This window comes from Pyricularia grisea (assembly GCF_004355905.1).
Source record: "Pyricularia grisea strain NI907 chromosome Unknown Pyricularia_grisea_NI907_Scaffold_2, whole genome shotgun sequence".
Classification (NCBI taxonomy): Eukaryota; Fungi; Ascomycota; class Sordariomycetes; order Magnaporthales; family Pyriculariaceae; genus Pyricularia; species Pyricularia grisea.
This window is the reverse complement of record NW_022156717.1, coordinates 5,820,024-5,842,255: the sequence shown is the minus strand read 5'-3', so window position 1 is coordinate 5,842,255 and position 22,232 is coordinate 5,820,024. Positions and strand designations below refer to the sequence as shown.

Sequence of the window (22,232 nt, the reverse complement as noted above, 5' to 3'; positions counted from 1 at the left end):
CCGTTGCCTTGCTCGCTCGACGCAAATTCGAATTCGAGTCAGACAAAAAAGATTCACTGAAATTGCTTCGAGTTTATCTAACACTCGTCTTTTTTGTACCACTTTTCCCTTTCCTTTTACAAGCCCCTTTTACTAGCCACCTTCATCAGGCCACAGGCTATCGAAGCCCAATCTTGTGTAAACACACGGCAAGTTAGTATTCGAAACTGAAGTGTAGTACCGTATCTGTTACGGCTATGAGAACTATCTGAATTGTCACAGAGGTGAGACAATTCTATCCATCCATAGTGTTTGCTAAACATCGCTCCAGCTTGCCGAAAAGGGCCAACATCGCGTTAGCGTTAGCGTTGATCAATCCCATCATAGATAGACCCATGCAACCATATAAAAAAAAGATAAAAAAAAAATCAATCCATCCATCCATCCAAATATCTTCCCTCCTGGCTGGTCCTTTTGCGCGGCAGCCTTGCCTCGCACACACCCCTCATGAATTGTTCACCCCCCCCCAAAAAAAAAAGATCTTCTATCAGTCCGTCAAGTCTTCCCCTCTCCTCGGGCATGTTGCCGCCCGGACATACTTCGCAAATACAAACCCCACAACATAGTGGGTATTGTGGGGGTCATTTGGGTGCGTTTTTTTGTTGTCAAAAATCGAGATGATTCACATGCTTCACGGCCTTTTGTCCTTTAGCGTCAGTGACGGTCGTCCATCCTCGAAAAGAAAAGTGATTAGAGTCACATTTTTTGTCCTATATCTTCAAAGTATCAGGGACAGCAACGAGGCAGTAACAATTGCCCCCACGGTTAATGTCTTGACAAGCATGGCTTTGGTTGAAGACGGCGGTGAAGCTACCTGAGTAGGGGTGGTGTTGGTCACAGAAAAAGTCCAGGGGGACATATCTAGCGACGAGAGAGACAAAAAAAAAAAAAAAAAAAAAAACGAGCCCCGCTCCTCGCACTCCATGCCCAGTTAGTTGCTTAAAAGAACTTGTGATAGTATTGACTGGGTACATTGTCACAACCAGAGGCTCCAAAGACAGGACCAAGGCATTGAAGTCTCCACTGTATGCAAACGGGCCGGATGCCCAGGTCGCCGGCATCGAGATTATTACATGGCTAAGGCCAAGTGTATACTTCTCTGGCTCTTCAAACAGCCGAGAACCTATAGGCGCGGGGAAAATATTTGCCAGGTTGTGACAAATGTGACATGAGAGAACCAAGTCTATTATGTCGTCCACAATATCCACAACTTATCTACAGTAAGTAGTAGATGTCACTGTAGGTGGGGGGGTTTTGTACAGTGTTTTTTTAAGCAGGGTATAGAGGCAGCGGCAATGCCCCTTTTTCATATCTCCCCTGGTTTCGGAGGCTTGTCCGAACGAGTGAGAACCGCTCGTTGAGTCATAAAATGGACACAAGCAACACTGTGTGCGGGCTTACATCTCATACTTAAGAGGGGTTGCAAGTAGATTGAGTACTGTATGTAGTGCGAAGTAATTAGCTCGCCGGGACGTCTATTGATGCGGGGGAGAGGCAACAGACTTTTGTAAAATTGTACCCGGCTTTATAAACGTCGCAAGGTCTCCCACCCACCTATCCTAGGACGACTGCGGAGGCATGTTGTTTGAGCGGAGCTGGCCACGAGAGTCACAAGAGCATCTTGCCGCGCGCGTGAGCTGGACGAGTCGGTGAAAGTGCAGCTGGTCTTTGATCGAATATGGAGTAATGAGGAACACTTGGTCTGTGCCCCAGTCCTCAAGTGGGCTGGGCTTGCATGACGAGATGCTTGCGACCGTTGCACTCTGGCCTTGATCAGACATTTGCTGCAGCCAAGCTTCCGTCCACAAAGTATGCGAGGCAACGTTCCTAATATCGTGGAAACTTTGTTATGGGCCGTCCCCGCAGAAGTGCCTTGGTCACAACTTTTTTTTCTTTTTTCACTCCTTTTTTTCTTAAGTTGCATGTCCAGTTTTCCGTGTTTTCCCAACGCAATCTTTTGCTCGGTGAGATGTGCTGTGAGTGTGTTTTTGTACTCGACGCCATTTGTTGTGACCTTTTAAGTTGGTTTTTCTTCTTCTTTTGATTGGGCGAACACGTAGTGGCTATATAAATGTACAAGGCCGAAGGCTTGGTTAGCATCCAGTTTCTGGATATGTGTGACAATTACACAGGAGAGCACGTTAGTGGATCGGGCGGTTTAAATCCCAGTACGTGCTGTCAAAAAAAAAAAAAGAAAAAAAAAAAAAAGATGGTCCTGGATTAACTGCTTGCTTTCTCAAACTTAGATTAAAACAACGGTGGTGGAATTGACCTAGGATACCAACATGTTGCTTGAAATTGTCTTATAAGAAAACATAGAGGCACCGGATATAAGGTATAAAAAGCCGATACTTTTAGGGAATCGAGAGGATAGGTTTGGAAGAAGATAACCATTATTCCGATCTAGCCAAAAATAAAACCAAAAAAGACAATGCAAACCTATATCTTGCCCCGAAATAGCGAAGAAGAAAAGAAGGGGGAAATCGTAAGATAGCTGAGACAAAAAAAGTCACAGTAGGATGCTGTTCACGTGAGCCCTGCGGAATACGGTATAACGCAAAGGATGAGGATAAGAAGTAATAAGAAGAAAAGAATTGAAAGTACATAAAAAGTAGATGAATTGGAGCCCTAGAGGTGGGCAGACATAGGCATCTGACTAGCTGGACAATGATAAGTCAATTTGGCCATATTTGAATTCACCGACGTCGGGAAGGTCTGGTTCGGGCTGTCCATATATATCTGCATTCAGGCTGCCATATTAGTATTTGTGGCACCTTAGATGTGGCCGGGGACGGGAAAAGAGACGAAGGCGATCCTCAGTTTGATTTGATAAAAAAAAGAATAAATAAAACAAGCAGAAGATGAAAGGAAAGGTTAGAAACTAACAGCATGCAGTAAACACCATCAGTATGCGCCTGAGAGCACACCTCCCGGCTTGCGGCCTTGTTGAGTTCGTCGATGTATTGGGGTGTCTTCTTCATGACGCGGAACAGAGGCGCAAGCGACATTGGCAAAGTGCTGTGGTTCAAGGCGAGATTAAACCAGCGTCCAATTTCTCTGCCACGCTCATCGTCTGCCCAATTACTTATGGGAAGCACGATGGCCTGCTCTTGAACGTCATCGAACCCATGGTTGAGTAGCATCGACCGAGTCTCTTCGCGGTTGCATCGAATCGACATGCCATGCTGGTCCATAGCCTGCATGACCTCATCTGACCACTGTTTTAAAGCTGGCGGTATAGGGCCGTCGTCACACCTGAACTGCCAGTCGATTTCAAATTGTTCAAAAACACCTGTCTCCGGCTTCAGGTGACTTTAAGGCGGTTGTCAGCTTGGGAATTGCATGGAAGGTCAAAACTAAGAAAGCAGTGTATGCTGCCGCATAGAAGACCGACTCACGCTGCAATCTTTTCGTATAGAGCAGGCCATGAACGAATAGCACCCTTCATCAACCTGCAGTTTATCAGGTCATAGGGCGCATGTTGAACCATCTCTTCCGTCCAGGCTGCTTCGATATCGGCTGGTGTGAATCTGACAGTTGCTGGGATTCTAAACAAATAAAACACGTGATTTTCGTAAGTCAATGTTTTACAACAACATACTCTGTCTAGCAGTAAGTTCTTTGGTACATACAGATCCGGTTGCGTCATTTGAACGTCTGCCCCTATGAAAAGGCTTGGTTTAGGGCTGGCCATAAAAAACATTAGCACATGTAATTATCAATCTTGCGTATAGGAGTTCTCTAGACTCACTGTAGCTCGTGGGCCATGAGTATAACCCAGAGGCCAGTCCCACAGCCGAGATCTAGAACATGAGAATTCTCTTCCACTTTCGAGGCATCTGTGTGTAATTTGTTGTTAAGAACTATTTTGAACAATTGACTGAAAATGTCGAGACGGTCTTGCTCAGTCTGATCAAATGTTAGCGGCGATACTCGCTGCCGAGTATTATCATGCTTTGACAGACTAAGGTCACGTACTTGATCTGCTGGAAGCAAATATCTGTCCCTCGGCCACACCTGATAGAGGCGGCCATTCTCTTTGAAGAGCTGCTCCACTTCAGGAGCATCATTTCTGTTATTTAGTTAGCGGTGTGATCGAAATGACATCTCGGAAAAATACAGGGAACATACTTTGACATGATGGCGCCGGGGAGTATCGGGAGGGAGGTGGCGTGGACGACCTTATCCATCAACTATATCGAGTTGAGCAGAATAAGTTATGTTGCCAAGGTTGGTGTAATCTCAGGGATAGCGGAACTGTGTCTAATGTTAGTGCTATTGTCTGAAGTGAGACCTATCAATACCCTTGGCGAGGGCTGATAGCTAAAAACGCAAGCCCCAGATACTCCACTCCATTCCGCTACGTCTTCCTCTGATAGCACCTGTGCTTCCCGTGGCGTCTTCAGGGGCTCGGCTTCGCAAATCGGGGACGGGCAAACCGTCCCCAATGGTATAAAAGAAGAGAGATTGAGGAATCAAGGATGGCATAACATACAATGTAGGAACTACAGGTGGGCTATGAGCAGAGTAATGCCCTTCTGAAGCCGTTCCGGGTGCTGTACTGGTCTGGCGAAAGGTCGAAGAGGCAAATATGTTCTGAGGCGGGGGGTGTCACGTCTGGACAAGTCCGCATGAACTGCAGACGGGTAGTCTAAGTCGTCAAGTGCCTTGATTCGAAATAATGGTCGTACCACAAGCCACCTGATCCAGGAAGAATGAAGAAGTAATGGAACAGAAGATCCAGGAATCGAGTTGTTGCTGTTGTCATGGATCACGGAAAAACGGTGGGTGGGTTCGGGTCCCTAAATACTTGCATCGTATGTCTCAACTCGAGGGCCTTGTTTCTGGCTATGGAGAGACAGCAAGTTGACGGATAGGTACGCCCAACTTCGACGTGAGACAATCAGTTCAAAGCTCGGCCCAAATGCGGCCAGAGTGTGTGTCTTGTGTGATTGTGGTCGTCGCGAACTTGGTCGGTTGGCCACTCTGGAGGGGCGTGGTCTGGTTTGTTTGGGCTGCTGAGTGACGTGTTGACGGCTGAATTTGCATCCAGAAAATCCATGGTGAGATGGAGAGTCGACATTTAAGACAGAAGGAACAATGGATGGGTACCTTACCTTAGAGGAAAAAAAGTAAAATGGAGTCCCAAGGTACAATAAGGTACAACCCAGGTGCGGCAGGCAAGACTGTCCGCCTGCTTGACAGGGGGTTTTAGGTGGGACAAGGATTGCGATCGAATAGCGCTCCCGTCGAACTCCCAACAAGTGGGGTGATCAAGAACCGAAACCTGTGGCGCTTGCCTGTCCCGTTAACCCACCCCGCCAGAGGTACGTACCCTAGGTAGTACAGGGATGGTGGGTCCAGGAGGTATTCAAGGTAAGGTAAGTACGTGGTACAGTACGCAGCCCTCTGTCGCCGATCAGTAGGTGTCAGAGAGGCAAAGTCTAAGTAATCCAAGGTAGTGTACAGTAGGCCATGTAATGTCAAATTCCAATAAGCGGCGTCTCGTCATTGTGCATCGTGCCAGTGAATAAATTTTTATCATCATGTGTATGGTATGGTTACTTGACCGGTGAAGAGTGTATAAACAAAATAAAAAAAACCTGACAGAGCTTTGGTGGTCCACCTGCTTTCCCTACAAGCGAAACATACCTAACCTAACTTACCTGAGGTACCCTACCTTGTTTACACCTCGATTGTTATCCCTTGCTCATTATTTCCCGATCAATTCATCAACATGACTCTGGATCCGTCTCGCGCTGTTGCGTCAATGGCATTGGACCTCTCTTCTCGTTCTTTTATGTCTTTTTTTTTATTTTTATTTTTTTTTACTTTCCTCCACAAACCGACAGTGACAACTCGGATACTTTTTCAATATAGCAATGACCTGAGTTCATGATTGCTTACAATTTCGACATCTTAGTCAACAGACTCAGATGCATAATCATAAACAGTCTCGTCCCATATCGAGGATTTATGAGTCCGTTGTATGGTTGGGCTCGTTGCAATTATGAATATGTGTGCAGCGTACAACTACCGTGCTCCCATACGAAGTACAAACTGGGAAGCAGCATCATCACGTATTCTTCCGTCGCCATCTGACCAGGATTATCCCGGTTGCTACAAATGCAAGCTCGCCTGCCGTCAGCGGAAGCTATCACGACACCCTGGCCGCTGGGCCGAACAGTCTTGGTTGTGGGCCTTTCCGGTGGTTTGGGCGAGGAGATCATTCCAGTTAGAACAAATTCTGAAGTGGTAATTCCCAGCGAAGGAAACGAGGCGGTCAGCTTAACAAATACCAAGAGTCCATGGGTGCATACCACAGATACTGTACTCGCGACAGCTCACAAATAGACAAGGTAGACCCTAGGTAGGATATGTGCCTGACTTGTCATACCCCACCTTGCCCAACGAGAGCTGCACCAACAGTGCAGTTCAGACCGTTGAGTTCTCGTGGCTTTGCAGGAGCAAGCGAGCCTCGATCTTGTGTTTGCGTGGGTGGGTCAAGAAAGCTCCCTGTTGTTTCCTACGTGGTCTGCCCCCCACCCTCATCGCTGAATTCAATTCATTCATGCGAGTGTTGTTTGAGGGGTGTTGCTCGGACGGAGTACCGCCTGCGTGGTCCCTGTTACCGGAGAACACCGTTTACCAACAACATCAATTTCGACCAATCCCTGTGTACGACAAGGTTTACTCTCCACAAATGATCCGAGGTAAAGCGAAACGAAACTCCCCTTTCCTTCCAGTAGGTAGGTACATCCCACATTTCTCCCCATCATCCGAGCTAAATAGCTTACTATGCACAGTAGTAGGTGGGCACCATAAGAGGGCTTTGTACCAAGCTGGTTAACCTCTCTCCCCCCCGTTCCCCGTTCTCCGTTCATATCATTTGTCTGGATTTTTTTTTGGGTTTTTTTTATGGATCTTAGGAAGAGCTACGCTCGGTCCCCACTGACATCCATCCCAACATGTTTCTACTGTACCCACCTTTCTTGAGAACAAGATTGTACGTAGTAGCTTGACCGAAAGCTGGCGCGAATAGATCAAAGGGTTTACTAAGTGCTTACATGAGAGCCTGTCCCAAATCATTGCTTTCCGAATATTTCGGCAAAGATGGTTCTTTTCCTAAAGGGACCGTGCTCTCGGGCAATGAATACTTGCACTGGTGTTCATACAACTTTGTGAGGCCAGCCTAAAAGAAATTGGTACGTGTTATTATAGAATTTCTCTACTACCCACCGTCGTCCCCAAGCCCTGAGTAAGTGTGAGCGTTTATGTGGTTTGTGGTTCACTACCATAGGTACGAATAATTTCCGGTGCTGGGAGTCAATGGAACAGGCACAGTCCTGGACCCGGCAGTTTGGAACCGAAAATCTGTACTATAGGTTTCGACTCGCTTCCCACGGTGTCACAGCCGTAGCCACAAAGAACGTACCTTGCAAGCCGGGTATCACTTATCGCGACTTAGATACCCTGCGGCCATAGAACCAAGCCACATACGTCAGCTCAATACATAGCCAAGGGCGGCACGGTGATGTGACACATTTGGCTTTGTCTTCTCTTCACCAGGGAGCCGCATCCTTCATACTCCTAACAAAGTATATGTATCTTACGTACTTCAAGTGATCTCGGCGCTAACATCTGGCAGCGCGCTTAATTATTTCGCAGCACCATAATGGATGGTAGCAACGGCACTATTTCATCAAATCCCAGGGATTCCTCCGACATCGCACGTCTCACCACCTAATCTCCGGTTCTTACTTATGGAATTGGTGGTTATGGTAATAACATCAGTATTATACAGCATAACGGACTGAAGTATGTACTGGTTTAATAACGGTATCAAAACCACATTACCTAGGTAGCGAAACCAAAAAGCAACATGGAGCTTCCATGCTCGGCAACAGGTCAGATAATTGGACTTTGAAGATCCCTGTTTAGATTACCCCACCGTTTCCAAGTTGTCGGGACCTAAAAGCCCTGATCATTGGCTGTCGTAGATAATCATGATCCATATCATCCCCTGCCTCACCCTTTTTTCCATTCTTGGTTCATCCTTGGTCTCAGCTTATTACATAGTAGCAGACGGTTGGCTGTTCCTTGGGGTTAGCGCGATACACGAGCAAGATGAGTTCAGCGTTCGAGTAAGGCCAAGAAATCATTCCCGCAATTTTGATTCGTTAATAAATGACAGGCAGCAGAATAAAAGAACCAATAGGAGAACAACTGAAATTGAAGCAAGGGGTAATAATCAAGGAGACACAAAAAGAGGCATGGCCCCCCTTGCTCATTTGTCTATTGGGACCACCAGCCCAAGCAAGGTCCTTTCTTACTGTCCTTCATGATCCTTACTGTACAGCATATGTGCTCAAAAAGATGGAAAAAAACAAGTCAGCAGCCGCAGAACGGCCAAATGTCATATTACGTACTTTGTTTTTGAGAACCAGCACCCAAGTACCTCTTTGTGTAGCACATACAGGATATGGGTTTGCTCCACTTTCATTAATCCGAGTCTTGGGGGATACCCGCCAAGTCCCTCGAGGATTTGTACTATACCGGTACGTGGTAAGACCTGACCTGGTCACGTCACATCACCTTCGTTCACCGTTTACGGAACGAGAATGGAGCAGAAGACAAGGTAGAAGTAACAAAGATCACCCGAGATTCCCCACCGATATAGCCATTTCCCCAAGGCTTCGACGAACTCCAGAAGGTACAAAACGTACCAAAGTATTCTCCCAATGCCCACGCAACGCCCACGCAGCCTTTCCAATCGAATCTTCCTATCCACCCACCCCGGCAGGTAGGGGGTAATATAAAGTCACCAAAGTACGGAAGTAACCTAAGCAACTGTCCCCACAATTAATACTTGCATCTCGCCGCGATGCCTGCTCACCGCCGACTCATGTGACATTGACATTACCTCAAGGGTGGTAAAGCTCCGAAATGATGAAAGGGAGGAAGGTACCACGTCAAACCCAAGAGCCCTAGGGACTCGGCGGAACCAGATTGTTGGATTTCCCGCACAAGCGAGGATTGGAGGATCACAAATCGGGAATTGGGAGGACAAGGAGCTGGCGAGGAAAATGTTCCTCCTAATGCTTTTTTTCTTTTTTTTTCTTCGGTTCTCCCTTTCTTCCTCGTCCCCCCCCCCCCGCATCTGCAAATCAGCTTTTCCTATTCTAGTTACAATCCACTAATGCTATTGGACAGGTTACGCTTACAAGTTACGCTTATTTACGCTTTTGCCAGTCAGTTTTGCTTTGCCTGCTTGTGACTTTTGCCTCACACAACAACCTGGTATTTGTTATCACGAACTTTCACCTCACTTCGTCAACTGCCACGCCCACAGTTCCCGCCTAATGTATGACCATTCTTTCTCGGATGCACGGTGGTGTGCTTTGTATCACACGGCCCCAAATCTCAGAAAAAGCCTGGACCCAGTCCAACTTTGCAGGCGGCCAAGGATCGGAGGGCTCCATGGCACGCATCCAAAAACGGCCCTTGACTTGACAACGAAGCAAGAGGAGGAGAGAATAAAAACCCCAAAAACCGGTCAGGATATGGATGCACAAAGCCAAACATTGATGGCTGACAATTTTTCTCTCTTTTGCGTCTTCTTCTTCTCTTAGCAACTCTGCGAAACCCTGAGCAAGCGGTTAGCTCAATGTTTGAAACGCAGGCCCATCACATACAGGCCACTTTTTGCCTTGTTTTTTTTTGGCGGTTGGCCTCTGACCTGGAGACCTTTTCCTTTCGTCACACATACAAAAAAAAGAAAGGGTTGTAAAAACCGCCAGAGCTGAGCGCGCGCGAAAAAAAAAGGTCTTTAAGCGGCGGGTCACACAATGCAGCCTGGAGCCTGCATGCGCTCTTTGTTGCACATTGTTCAGGCACAATGAGTGTTTGTGTACAAACACACACACACACACACACACACACATCGATTTGTCAAGGTAGCAGCCCGGAATCGAGGCCTCGCCGGAGCTTCGGGCCTACAAGAAGAAAGAAAAAGAAAACAGAACACCACAACAACGGGCCATCTCACACCGGGACTTTCCCCATGTGGCTGTTTTGGGTTTCTAAATCGCGATCAGAGAGACGAAAATGGATGGCGACTTTTTCTGGTCGCAGGTTACATATGCGATGCTGAGCTGTTCGTTTCCCAAATTCATGGCCAGCGCATACGTATGCCAGGGCGTCAAACCCCCCCCCCCCATTGCATTGACTTGACACGACAACTTTTGCTAGCTGGCAAGGTCACATTCGAGGACAAAAAAAAACCCCCCGAGTCTGGTGATCACGGTCGCATCTAGCGTGTGTACCCGTATAGAGAAGACGGACCATTTGTCAATGACATCGGTCACAACATCTCGCGCGCAGGGGGAAAAAAAAGAAAGAAAAAAGGGTTGTGGTGTGGTGAGCGTGCAAGAGTGAAGTGAGGCTTCGGCTTTGGACGATGTTGATTTGCCCTGTCTACCTACACCGAGTTTAAATGTTGTTCGTAAGCGGTGGCTCGGTCTGCAATCTTCGGCTTGTGGTGACTTTTTTTTTTTTTTTTTTTTTTTTTTTTATCTGTTTCGAGCAACGCATGTGATGGAAATATTCCGAGTTGATGGAACACACTTCCTACTGTCGATGGCTGCTTGGTTGCCACAACCGTGGATCGGGTTTTCGTTGATCAACTGAGGTAGAAAAATATGCCATGGAGCGGCGGATCGGAGTATTATGGAAATTCGTGCGACCGTCCGCATATGTGCCCTTGTAGGCAATAAGGACGTCAGATTAGGAATGTTTCTGCAATCGACAAGGAAACACAAGCCAGCCGGATCACCGAGGTAGATCTAAGGAGTTGTTGACAAATGAGTTAGCAATCACGGTTACCATCCCTAAGGCTCTCCAACTACCGACAGCTTCCCTACGTAGCAAGGTATAACTACCTAGTCTGGTCACATACAGGGTCCAGGAGTCCTCAGGTTGATGTAACATGAGTACTGTGCGAACAAATGGAGCAGGTTATTTAAACACACGTCTTGAGGACCCAATCGCATCCTCACACAGTTGGTAGAGAAATAGCCTTTTTTTTATTAAGAAAAAAAAACCCCCCTTATCTCGGCTAACCAGAAAGGTTGTGTTGGCAACCAACATCACGGATGTAAACAACAAAGACTTGGCTGTGAGTGTAAAGACACATTTTCATGGGTGGCCTATCTGATAATCTACTGAATTTTCGGCCCTGCGTCAATGTCTTCCGTTAATAGTAGCTAGTGCGAAAAATGCAATAAAAGGATGCACAAATGTTGGAGGGAAAAGACGAGAGACGTCTGATGACGCTTAAAACCTTTTGTGGGAATATCTGTATCTTGACAAATATTTCGAGTAACCTGGAAGGGCACTCCCCCTCACATTCCCCTCACAGTCCCCTCCCATTCCACCTCTTGCATACCAAACCAGACGGGTTTCCATTCTTTTCCGAGCTTTTATTAGGCTATCAAAAACCGTAAAGTAATCTGTATTCCTTGAAAAATGGATACGACCACATCTTCCGAGCAAGCTGTGTAACTTAAACCAAACAAGGGAGGAAATTGAAGTTGATAGTGGGTGTGGCGTCGCGCAATTAAGGCCGTCTGTGGAAGAAACTCAAAGATTCTGGTCTATTCATCCTTTCACGAATACGCCTACCATTCGTACTCGCCGGTCGCCTTGTGAAAAACGTACTCTTTACCGTTAACGCAGAGGACGCCATCCTTGAGAGTGCACTTCCTATATAGTCGAGACGATGGTCAGCAGTTGCGAGTAAATAGGGTGGAAGACGGCTAATAAAGGGGGAAGGCGGCAAGTGGGGTTTTCAAGAAGATATACTGACCACTTGTTCTTGACGCGCTGAACCTTGTCGTAAAGGCAGAGCATTTGTTGCTGCAGCTCGTCTCCGTCCTCGTCGCTCTCATCAGGTTCATTGTCGTCATCAAGATCAGAGTTGATGGCGTCGTCAAGGTCTTCATCTCCATCCTCATCGTCAGGTCCGTCAACCTGCGGGATGCCGCTGCCACTGCTGTTAGGTCCAGCAATGGTCGATTGTGGAGCTGCCCGACGGCGACGCTCCTTGTTCTTCTTTGTCTTGACCTGCTTGAGCGGGAGCATGAGCCCACCGCCCTCCATAGCCTTGGCCTGGGCAGCGATTTTCGCATGCAGCATCCGATCAACCTCGACACGACCCATTGCCGTTGCGCTACCGTCCGCATTACGGCGCATCATGACAGCCTCCCAGGTGTCTTCCTCATAAGCGGGACCATCCGTCTGAGATTGCCCGAGGGAGCCGTTTTGAGGTTGTTGCGGTGGCTGCATTTGCTGCTGTGGCTTAGGTGGCATTTGTTGTTGATGTTGTTGGTATGCTTGCTGTTGCTGTTGTGTAAGCTGCGGCTGCTGCTGCTGCTGTGCCTGAGCAGGGGGCATGGGCATGGGCATTGACATGCGCTGTTGCTGAGCCTGGGCGCCACTCTGCATCATGTTGTTGGCGGCAGCATAGTTGGCAATGTTCTGCATGGCCCGCTGCTGGGCAATGTTGGTGGCGTTGCCAGCGGGTGGTGCGAACTGTCCAACAGGCTGAGTGCCAGGCTCCATCTTTATGGCGGGTTCACCCATGCCGGCATCCTTATTTTGCTGCACACCGTTATTGGCGGGAGGGTTGGGACGCGGCAAGGCCAGGCCAGGCTGAGCTGCAGTAGGGGGGCTCAAGGTAGCTTGTGTATAGTTAGCCGCCGCAGGAGCCATACGATGTTGATCCGCTTGAGCTGCAGCAGGAGGAGGTGGTGTCGGTGCGTCGGGCTTTGGATCCCATGGGAATGAGGCAGCACCCATGGCGGTCAACTTCTGCTGCCATACCTGCAGTGATCATCCATCATGGTTAGTATCTTGTGAACGAGAGACGAAGAGTAGTAGATCATCATTCTCCAGGCAGATGAGATGTTAAAAGTGTCAAGCACGACAACCAGTTACAAGACTGCCGGGCCCGTGTTGTGGAAGAACTTCTCCAACGGTATGGTCCCAGCATCATTTAGCTGGCGCATGTGCAACGGCCAGTGACATGAACAAATTAAAATGAAAGGCATTAAGGGGCGAAACATATGTGGTGGTCAGCCAGCCAGGTAGCAAGCAGCTTGCAGCAGCAGGCACCCACGTGACATCCAAAGTGACGCTCCAATGGCAGCGCGGGGTTGGAGTGGATGTGCGGCACGAGGCAACCAAGCCATGGGGTGGTGGGACTTTAAAAAGTGCCAAATTCCCTCCCAGAGTCGCCCGTGCCGCTGAGTCCCAGCTGGTTTCACTCTTCACCCCGCTCATCCTCTCTCGCCTTTGACCGTCGGATGGCCAAGTAGCAGCGGGTGGCAAAACACGCAGAAAATAAGAACATAGTAAGAGAAAACATTGGTCGGAAATCGAGAAATATCCAGAGGGATAAAACAACCAACGGGCCATCTTCGCAATCGGTCGCAAGCTTTTTTCTTTTTCTTTTTCTTCCTTTCTCAACTCTCATTTTGACCTCAACCCACAAAAAGACAGCTAGCGACGCAAGATGGGACAGGTGACAAAAAGCTGACTGAACAGTGACTGGAGAGAGAAGAAGCAAAAGAAAAGGCGAAAGAGTCTTACCTGCTGCAGTTCGTTGATCTCACTTTCTCCGAAGCCGTTATCTTCAAAGTCGGTCCGGGACGCCTCCATGACACCCTTGATGATCTGCTCGTAGACCGTTCCTACGACTGCGTTCGACATCTTGGGCGACTTTCTTTCTTCTTCTTGCGAGAATAGCGCGCGCAACTTAGAGACAAGGACTGTTGAAGGGGTGAAGGTTCCAAGATTTTGAAGAATCCCGAGGAATCGCTTCTAGCCCGTTCGTTGAGGTTCAAGAAAGATCCTTTCCTCTTCTCGATGCGATCCGCGCGAATCTGGGATTCGGCCAGTTATCGAAGCCTTGATATTTCCTCTCTCCAGTCCTCTGGTTCAATTTTTTTTTACGGGCTCGTTGTTCCGTGGCCCCAGTCCGGCCGGCCGTGGTCGCGATCAATTCAGTCGCTCACGCGGCGGGCGGCGTCCTAAAACTGTCCTCCAATTCTAAAAGGCGCGCGAGGTTCAAAACAAAGATGTAGCAATTGATATGATATTCTTTTTTTTTGTTTTGTTTTTCGTTCTCTGTGACTCTTTTTCGTCTTCCTCTGTTACTCCGCTTATTTGGGACCTCTCGATCTGTCTTATCGAAGCCCGTCGCGTCTTTTTGGATGTGTCGTGTGAGAGCGCGTGGGACAAAATCCGATGGGGCGGGCACTTGGGGGACTGGTATTCAGCCGATTTTGGTGTTGGAGCGGTGCAAGTTGGTCAGGATTGACAAGGTCGAGAGGTGATTTAGCATGGACCCGCTTATGTCAGCGCGCTTTGTCACCAGTCTGGCTTCACCGCTGCAGGGAATCAATCCGACAAGGGCAGAAGTGACGTGCATGTGCTTACAGGAATTGCTGGACTGCGAGGTACAGTACATATTACGAATACCTGGATAAACACAAATATCAAGATCTTCAGTCTCCCCTTCTTTAGTGCCATCACTTTTTTTTTATTGACCTGTATTTTCGAGGAAATAATTAATAGCACAGCTAATAACCTCTACATCTGGTGTAAAATCAATCAGACCTATAATAGGTAACATGCACTATGCACTCTAATGATTCCCGGAAATGTCTTGAATTGGTTGAATCCAAGGTCACTCGTTTGCAGTTCCGCAAGTTTATATAACATCATAGTCCTATTATCTATTCTACCATCTGAAAACTAAGATAAACCACGATGTCATCAATTTTTGCATCATTCAAACCCAGAATAAAACATCATCCAAGCCAAATCCCTATACGCAGGATGACAACGCAATATCAAACAAACCCCGCCAACATTGCCTTGGTAGTTGAAAAACCAGTCAAGTGTTCCAGGCCAACTACGCTTTCACAAACATCCATATTTCGAGGTAAAGCAGTATCGTTGGAGAGGAAAAAAGTCAACACAATTAAATTTCGTCTAGTCCATTCAATCGATGCCTCATGAATGTCGTGACGGGAAATAAAGTACGAAACAGCCAATACCATCGTCACTCTGCGAGTGAGTCGTGGTACAAGGCCAACCAACAAAAAACCAGACCTCTCCTCCCATGTCCCAAAACTCCGCGCTTTTAAAAAACGAGAAAAAACAAGAAAAAACAAAAGCCCTTTGTGCCAAAGAACTCGCTTTCTCTTAGCGGATAGTCATCTGCTTGACCATGTCGGCCTTGCTGGAAGCACCCAGGCCGGCGGAGCTAGCACCAGGCTTCTTCTCGAATACCTTCCAGAACTTAAGGCTCTCGTCGGCAGCCGCGGTGGCCAGCATCTGGCCGTCGGGGCTAAGGCAGCTGTGCAGGACACGGCTCTCGTGGGCGGGGATCTCAACGGTGCGCACGAGGGTTGGGTAGCTCCAGATGCTGAGCGAGTTGTCGGGGAAGCCGCTCGAGCTGACGATCTCGCGGTAGTGAGGGCTCCAGCGCAAGCTGGTGACCTGCGAGCCGGTATCAATGCTGTTGACGCGAGCGCCTGAGGTCGAGTTCCAGAAGTGGATGTGGCGGTCGTACGAGCCACCACCGGTGGCCAGCAGGTTCATGTTCCAGGGGCACCAGGCCAAAGCCTTGACGGCGGCCTTGTGGTTGGTCTTGGTGAACTTGGGCACGGCGAGCGAACGGGCGTCCCAGATTGAGACAAGGTTGTCGTTGCCACCAGTGGCGAGCTGGGCACCATCGGAGCGCCACTCGAGGCCGCAGACCTCCGAGGTGTGAGAGACGAGCTCGGCAACCTTGTGCTCAGCGATGCGCACATCGTGGTTGAAGACCAGACCGGAGCGGGCACCGGTAGAGAGGAGGTGCTTGTTCCATCCCATGACGGAAACACGGGTGTCGTGGCCGTGCATGCTGCGGACCTTGGCGCCCTCGGCGACGTCCCAGATCTGCACCTCGCCGGTTCCCATACCCACACTGACATAGGCGCCATCTGCCGACCACTTGACACTGCTGACGTACGTGTCAGGGCTGGTCTCGAGGAGACAGCTAACACTACCCTCGTCAGCCGACCAGACGTAAACATTGCGCTCCAGGCCAATGGCGACCTGGTTTCCAGAGCTCCAGTCCAAAAGGTTCAGGTAGTAGTCATCAATCAGGCCAGGGGCGTCAAGAACACGCTCAGGAGCGGTGGCGATGCGGCGGCGAGACTGTGCCGAGGAAGAGCTGGCAGGCTTCAAAGGACGGTTGTACTGCTGGCGGAGATCGATGGGCTTGGATGACTCTGGGGGCGCAGGCTTGAACTCCAGGATGCGTGTGTTAAGGCTAACTCCGCAGGCGTTGGCGATGGAGTTTTGGTATGCTGCGGTGTTGGGCGAGGGACGCGAGTAAGGCTCAGCTTCGTCATCATCATCACCAATGTTAAGGGCCTCGAGGGCGGCAAGGGCCTCGTCAGCAGCCGAGGAAAGAACGCCAGACGACTCGCTGCTGCTGCTCTTGGGTCGCCTCTCATGCATATCCAGCTTGCCAGAACCGACATTGGCAATAGCGGAGCTTGCAGTACGGTTGGGGATAAAGCGGTCACCGGCGGCATAGCTGACTGACGTCTTGGAAGTCTTCTGCCTAATAGTCTTCCTTGTCTTGGTGCTGGAGGGGGTCTTGGTTGCCTGGTGACCTGTACCGGTCAGGGTGAAGTCCGAGACGCCAAGCTCGAGGGCCTTGCGAGGAGTGGAAACACCGCGGGCGATGTTCGACTTGGGCGAGTCACGCTGCTGCTTTGCGGCAAGATGAGCTGCAAGCTTGGCCGTGTAGCTCGACTTTCCAGCAGGCTTGTAGCTCTCATCGGGGGTGCATGGCGACGAGTTGACATTGGCAACAGCCACGGCAACGGCGCGTTGACGTGGGGACGGCGTCAATGGCATCCGTCCGCCAGCGGTCCGGGAGGAAAAGAGTCCCGTGTGGGATTTGAGAGGCGTCTCGCAGAATGCAGTCGCCATTTTGATATGATCTTATGTAGTGATTTTGAGTATGTACTCTTGCGGGGGAACTTAAACGAATAGACGAGTGACTATGCTCAAGAAGGTATGATCCAGATGCAGCAGATGGCTTTGTTCGTTTGCATGGGTATAGGTAGGTGGAATTTGAGAGAGTTCTTCTATGATTCTCTTTTGAGAGGAGGGATGAATGTGAGAAGAGCAAAGTCTGGATTTGTAGGTTGAGGTTTGTTCAGGTTCTTGAGGATAAAGTCGTGGCAAGAGCACTGCCTTAAGAAGAAATCTGTTTACTGCGGGAGTGACCGTGCGTTGGCAGGGCAACTGGCAAGATTTGGATAAAAGTGGGTCTCATCGTAAGCGCCGGCTTGGCTGGGTCGACGACTGGGAAACTCCTGAGCAACGTCATTTGATGCCCCGTTTTAATTGAAAGCTGCTACAGACCGTGGTCTGTCTCTGGAATTGGAAGGACCGTCTTTCCGTGGCCTATCTCACGTTGCCTCAGCATTACCTGTTCGCTGCCCGGTGCTGGGGTAACCTGAATGGTTGACTGAGGTGGCTTCATCCACCAACTACCTAGGTCTGCACTCCACTGAACTTTCTCCCAGCATGGTAGGTTGGTTGGTCGATTCTTTCACCTTTCGCCTTCAGCTGAGGATTGCTAAAACAAACAGTACCGGTAGGTTCGCACAAATTTGAACACCGCTTGACGGCTGGTTTCACAAGCACTATCTGCTTGGTGGCTAATGTGACAGTTGGGTGGTTCTGGCCCACAAAGTATGTGGCGACTCCCGGACTGATTGATTATTCGGCTCTTTGGCGGGCCCAGCCTGATCTTCTTCGTCTGATTGTTATTAACTACTCAAGATAATTAATTCCGTATGTACGTCTAACTGTCATGACTTGTAGATGACAAATTGGATGGTGAGTCCGTTCAAATCCAAGTACCGGTATATTATAAAAAAGTAAAAAGCCGAGGGTGTAGGTAGGTACCTACCTTAGGTGAGGTAGGCACCCAATATGTATGAAGGAGTAAACGGGCAAGACGGGGTCCAGACTGAGATTCTGCACTTGTGGCTATAGCTCAACCGGAAGTACGATGATCGCCCTTGACTATCATTTGAGTTCAAGCCATGCCCGGAAAGTCCATGGAACTCGAGTTTACGTTGGAATTCAATTTAGCCATCCCTTACGTCGCTCGTTGTCAAACCCTGCGTTACGGAATGTCTTCAATCTTCTCGGGAATCCGTCAAAACGTCTATCGCAAAGTACAGGGGAATGATTGAAAACATTACGCTAAAGTTGAGAATCCTGTTTTCCACTGTCAATGCATTTATTTATCATGTTTGAGGTGACATATGTACCTAGGTACCTAGATAGGTAGGTGGTAGGTCGGTAGGTAGGCAGGTATTCCAGGTACCGTCCCTATGGTAATTACGTATCGTTCCATCTAATGGTAAGCCCGGTCATGGCACTTTTGTGTGCCTGGGAGAATGATTGACATGGGTGTTTTGAGATTGGATCTGGCTATTTCCTCCTGAGACAAGGTAGAATGACGGCCAGGAATCAAGTTCTTAGCATTCCTCAAAAGCATGAATATGAGAGCGAAAAGAACAGAAAATTTCACCTACTCAACACATCAGCCCTATTGTTAGGAAAGCGACTTGCCGTTTTAGAGCCGGTACGTACCGATGGATCCTTATGATAAAAGCAGCCACACACACACACGAGAACGAACCCCTGCAAGACTAAAAAAGGCCCGTGCCCTCCAGCCTCAGCTCAGCCAAAATTTAAAGCCCAGAGGTGGAGGACGAGTGGGTAGGTTGGGTTGGATTTCCCCATCCATGGCTTGTCACTGTTTTTATGTCAAGACATTTTGATTGACGGTTTGGAATACGACCGTGCTGCCGTCAGTGCACTAAGCACCTCCGGACATTGCAGACTAAGCCAGCCGACCCGACCCGACCTGCCAAAGACTACGAGAGACATTCCCATTCACAGAACCATTGCTTGCCATTAGCGCGCTTACTTGGGTCCCCCGATACAATGGTTTCCGAATAGCTGGAACGCCGACCGATCCCAAAGTAAACCCCACGCAACATGGTCCAGCCCGCCAATACCGCTGGGGCGCCGCAGTCCCTCTTCGGGGGCGGAGCGCCGACCGCGCCAACTCCCGGGACCCCACAAGGAGCCTCCATCGGCGCCAGTGCCAGCCCGAGCCCCGGACCAGGCGCCGGCACCAGTACACTGACAGCATCATCGACTCCCTCGCTGCTGAGCCAGACCAGCGCTCCGGGCTCGGCCACGTCGTCCAACAACACTTTTGTAATGACCAACTCGCCCGTAAAGAGCCGTGGTCTACCCGACGGATACAGGCCCAAAGTGACGCGAACTCTGGGCAACAGACCAGCCTGTCTGGTGAACGCCTCGGTGACATACTGCGGCAACAATCAAATTTATGCTTTTGGTGGCTTCGATCAGTACACCGATGAGGTCTACAATCATGTCTTGAGGCTGGACCTTGTGAGCCTGCAGTGGTCCCTCGTCGACAACTATGGGGACATACCCGGGGTTCGTATGGGTAAGGTTCCAGGCGCCACAGATCACATGCCACGTCGATCTGCGTACTCTCTCTCTCTCTCTGCTCTCCAGTTTCCTTCACTAGATGCTAATCCTTCTTGACCCACACACAGGACATACTGCTACACTTTACAAGGGTGACAGGTTACTGGTTTTTGGAGGCGAGAACGAGCATCGTACATATCTTTCAGATCTGATAATATTCGACTTGAAGACGGCTCACTGGACGCAGCCTCAATGCAGCGGCCCCATACCCAGAGGTCGCGCCAGGCACGCCGCCATTCTACACGAGGACAAGCTTTTCATTGTTGGTGGCATCACTGGTCACGATAATCACGTGTTGGACGATGTTTGCTTCCTAGACCTCAAAACCTTTACGTGGTCGAGATCGTGGCGTTTTGTTTCACGATTCGACCACAGCGCATCGATATGGTACGTTATTTTGCGCCGCAACTGGCATGATGGTTGGTTATTCGACACAGAACTGCATGCTAACAATGTGTTCAACCCGCAGGAATGATAGAGTTTGGGTTTATGGTGGACTGAGCGAGGAGATGAACAGGACCAGCGAACTCTGGTGGCTTGATCTCAAGGGAAGCCCTGCCTTTGAAACGCCGCCTCAAGTCGGCACATTTGACCGATCCTCGCTGGCTAGTCATGTCAGTCACTCTGCCCGGCCAGCAACCTACTCACCACTGGTGCAGTCCCCGATAGTTGGCACATCGGGCTATGCTGCCAATTCTAGGACAGCACAAGTCAATCCTCCTTCGTTCCAGCTCAAGTCCTTTGCCCCGATAGCCCCCGGCACAATCTCATCGATAAAATTTCATTCGGGGCCGATTGTTCCCGAACAAGGTACCGGCTACCATTTCCACGTTTACTCTTCAGGAACCCTGCTTGACTTTTTGACTCCAACCACATCATCATCATCCAAGGATTGCTCGCTCTCGGCGCTGGACCTGAATTCGTTACGGTGGCAGAAGCTTGCGGAGGGTAGAGAGATCTTCAAGAGCGGCTATCGTTGGCACTACTGTACCCTCAGCGAAGATGGCACAAAGGCCTGGCTTTTGGGATGTCCGTCTGAGCAGAGTGCTCTTGATCTGGGCGCAAATGGCCTGGAAGAGTACCTGAGTGACATCATGGAAGTTGATTTGCGTCGGTATGGCTTCCTGGGCAATAACATGGCGCCCGAGCCGCGGGCCGAGTTGCTACGACCCTCGTCGAGGATCCGTATCGTTGAGCAGCCGTCGAGAGGTCTTGGCGCAGATCTGGCCACTTTGTTCAACGTTCCCCCGGAGGCCGGAAGCGGCACTGATTTTGTTGTCACGGCCCTTGCCGACGACTGTGAAGATGAGAGCATGGTTGGATCCGCATTGGTACAGCCTAGCGATTCTTCATCGGTCGGTGGTGCAGACTCGTGGCTCTCGCCTGACGCCCCGACGTCGTCCCCTATATATGTCCACCGACTCATTCTACAAGCCCGCTGGCCACACTTTCGCCGTCTCTGGGCTTCGCAGATGGCTGAGTTTCATACTCGCAAAATGCACATCCCCGAGCCATACAGCGTGGTCAAAGCTTTCCTTTACTACCTTTACACAGACCGCATAGATCCGTCAATCGAAGACGAAGGTGCTGATTCAGGAACCACAACCGACCTGTCCGACATTGCCGGGCTGCTGGTAATGAGCAACATCTACGGTATTCCTCACCTGCGGTTGTTGTGCGTTAACAGGCTTGCCAAGGAGCTGGATGTTGACCATGCGTGCATCATCTGGTACCGCGCTGGTCTGGCTGACGAGGAGTGGCTCCGCAAGCGCGCTGCGGCTTACTGCCTGACACACTGGGGTAGGATTGTGCGGACCTCTGGCTTCCTGCGGCTCCCGAGGAGTGCTTTGGTCGAGCTGTCGCAAGAGATCGACATGGAAGGCCGCGTGATCGGGGGAGAGGAACTCGACATGTTTGTCGGCTCCACCATGGCGACTGATAGCTCCGGGGCTTTGGCGAGGCGCAAGGAGAGTATGAGCAGTCAGCCGAGCCAAATGATTGAGTCGGAAGTGGATGACGACGACGGAATGGAGCTCAACTAGATCCGCAAGCAATACTGCAAGCGCGAGAGAGCCCTACTCGCTTTTGGGGGGTTTTTTCCCCCCCTCCCTGATACGATCTGCTCATGTCATCGGCTCCAAAGACTCCAATACGACAAGCGCAACCAAGACCAAATCTAAGGCCTAGAATCCCGCTGGGTAGCTTCGTCGAAACTTTTCCTCAGGGTATACCAGGGGCTTGGGTATTTCAGGACATGCATGACAATACAATGTTGAGCATTAGTGGTAGGCTTTCGGATTTCTGTTCTTAGGCAGAGCTATTCGCACTTTGCCTTTCTGAATTTTCTTTACAGGATTCATGTTCGTTCTTTGCCCGTTCTTTTTATGTCATGATTTATTGCTGGCATCATGTCTTGCATTACAGACCGGAGTTTATGTCGTTTCATATTTTATTTTGCTGTCACTAGGGAGCCTACTTGGTTGGACGGGGCGTTTGTTCAATGACATATGATTCATACA

The 22,232-nt window shown here is 49.6% G+C and overlaps 5 protein-coding genes across 5 annotated transcripts; 1 reads left to right on the top strand and 4 right to left on the bottom strand.

Moving 5' to 3' along the window:
- Nucleotides 1-2,695: 2,695 nt before the first annotated feature.
- On the bottom strand, nt 2,696-5,080 carry PgNI_04323 (uncharacterized protein; the record flags this gene model as incomplete). The annotated part of the gene is made up of 8 exons (XM_031124371.1): nt 4,535-5,080; nt 4,171-4,296; nt 4,018-4,111; nt 3,791-3,948; nt 3,672-3,725; nt 3,438-3,587; nt 2,967-3,351; nt 2,696-2,764 (listed from the first exon to the last, which is right to left on the bottom strand). The coding sequence occupies exons 2-8, from the start codon at nt 4,227-4,229 to the stop codon at nt 2,696-2,698; spliced, it is 969 nt and encodes a 322-aa protein (XP_030985055.1). The 5' UTR covers nt 4,230-4,296; nt 4,535-5,080.
- A 1,394-nt stretch (nt 5,081-6,474) lies between these two features.
- Nucleotides 6,475-6,798, bottom strand: PgNI_04322 (uncharacterized protein; the record flags this gene model as incomplete). Its single annotated transcript, XM_031124370.1, has 2 exons — nt 6,475-6,664; nt 6,734-6,798. The coding sequence occupies 2 exons, from the start codon at nt 6,796-6,798 to the stop codon at nt 6,475-6,477; spliced, it is 255 nt and encodes an 84-aa protein (XP_030985054.1).
- Nucleotides 6,799-11,036: 4,238 nt separating this feature from the next.
- PgNI_04321 (uncharacterized protein) lies at nt 11,037-14,627 on the bottom strand. Its single transcript, XM_031124369.1, has 3 exons — nt 13,690-14,627; nt 11,906-12,921; nt 11,037-11,802 (listed from the first exon to the last, which is right to left on the bottom strand). The coding sequence occupies exons 1-3, from the start codon at nt 13,807-13,809 to the stop codon at nt 11,718-11,720; spliced, it is 1,221 nt and encodes a 406-aa protein (XP_030985057.1). The 5' UTR covers nt 13,810-14,627; the 3' UTR covers nt 11,037-11,717.
- Nucleotides 14,628-15,309: 682 nt separating this feature from the next.
- On the bottom strand, nt 15,310-17,094 carry PgNI_04320 (uncharacterized protein; the record flags this gene model as incomplete). Its single annotated transcript, XM_031124368.1, has 1 exon — nt 15,310-17,094. One exon carries the CDS (start codon nt 17,092-17,094, stop codon nt 15,310-15,312), a length of 1,785 nt encoding a protein of 594 aa, XP_030985056.1.
- Nucleotides 17,095-18,944: 1,850 nt separating this feature from the next.
- PgNI_04319 (uncharacterized protein) lies at nt 18,945-21,803 on the top strand. The gene is made up of 3 exons (XM_031124367.1): nt 18,945-19,669; nt 19,782-20,100; nt 20,183-21,803. Exons 1-3 carry the CDS (start codon nt 19,189-19,191, stop codon nt 21,753-21,755), a joined length of 2,373 nt encoding a protein of 790 aa, XP_030983976.1. The 5' UTR covers nt 18,945-19,188; the 3' UTR covers nt 21,756-21,803.
- Nucleotides 21,804-22,232: the final 429 nt, after the last annotated feature.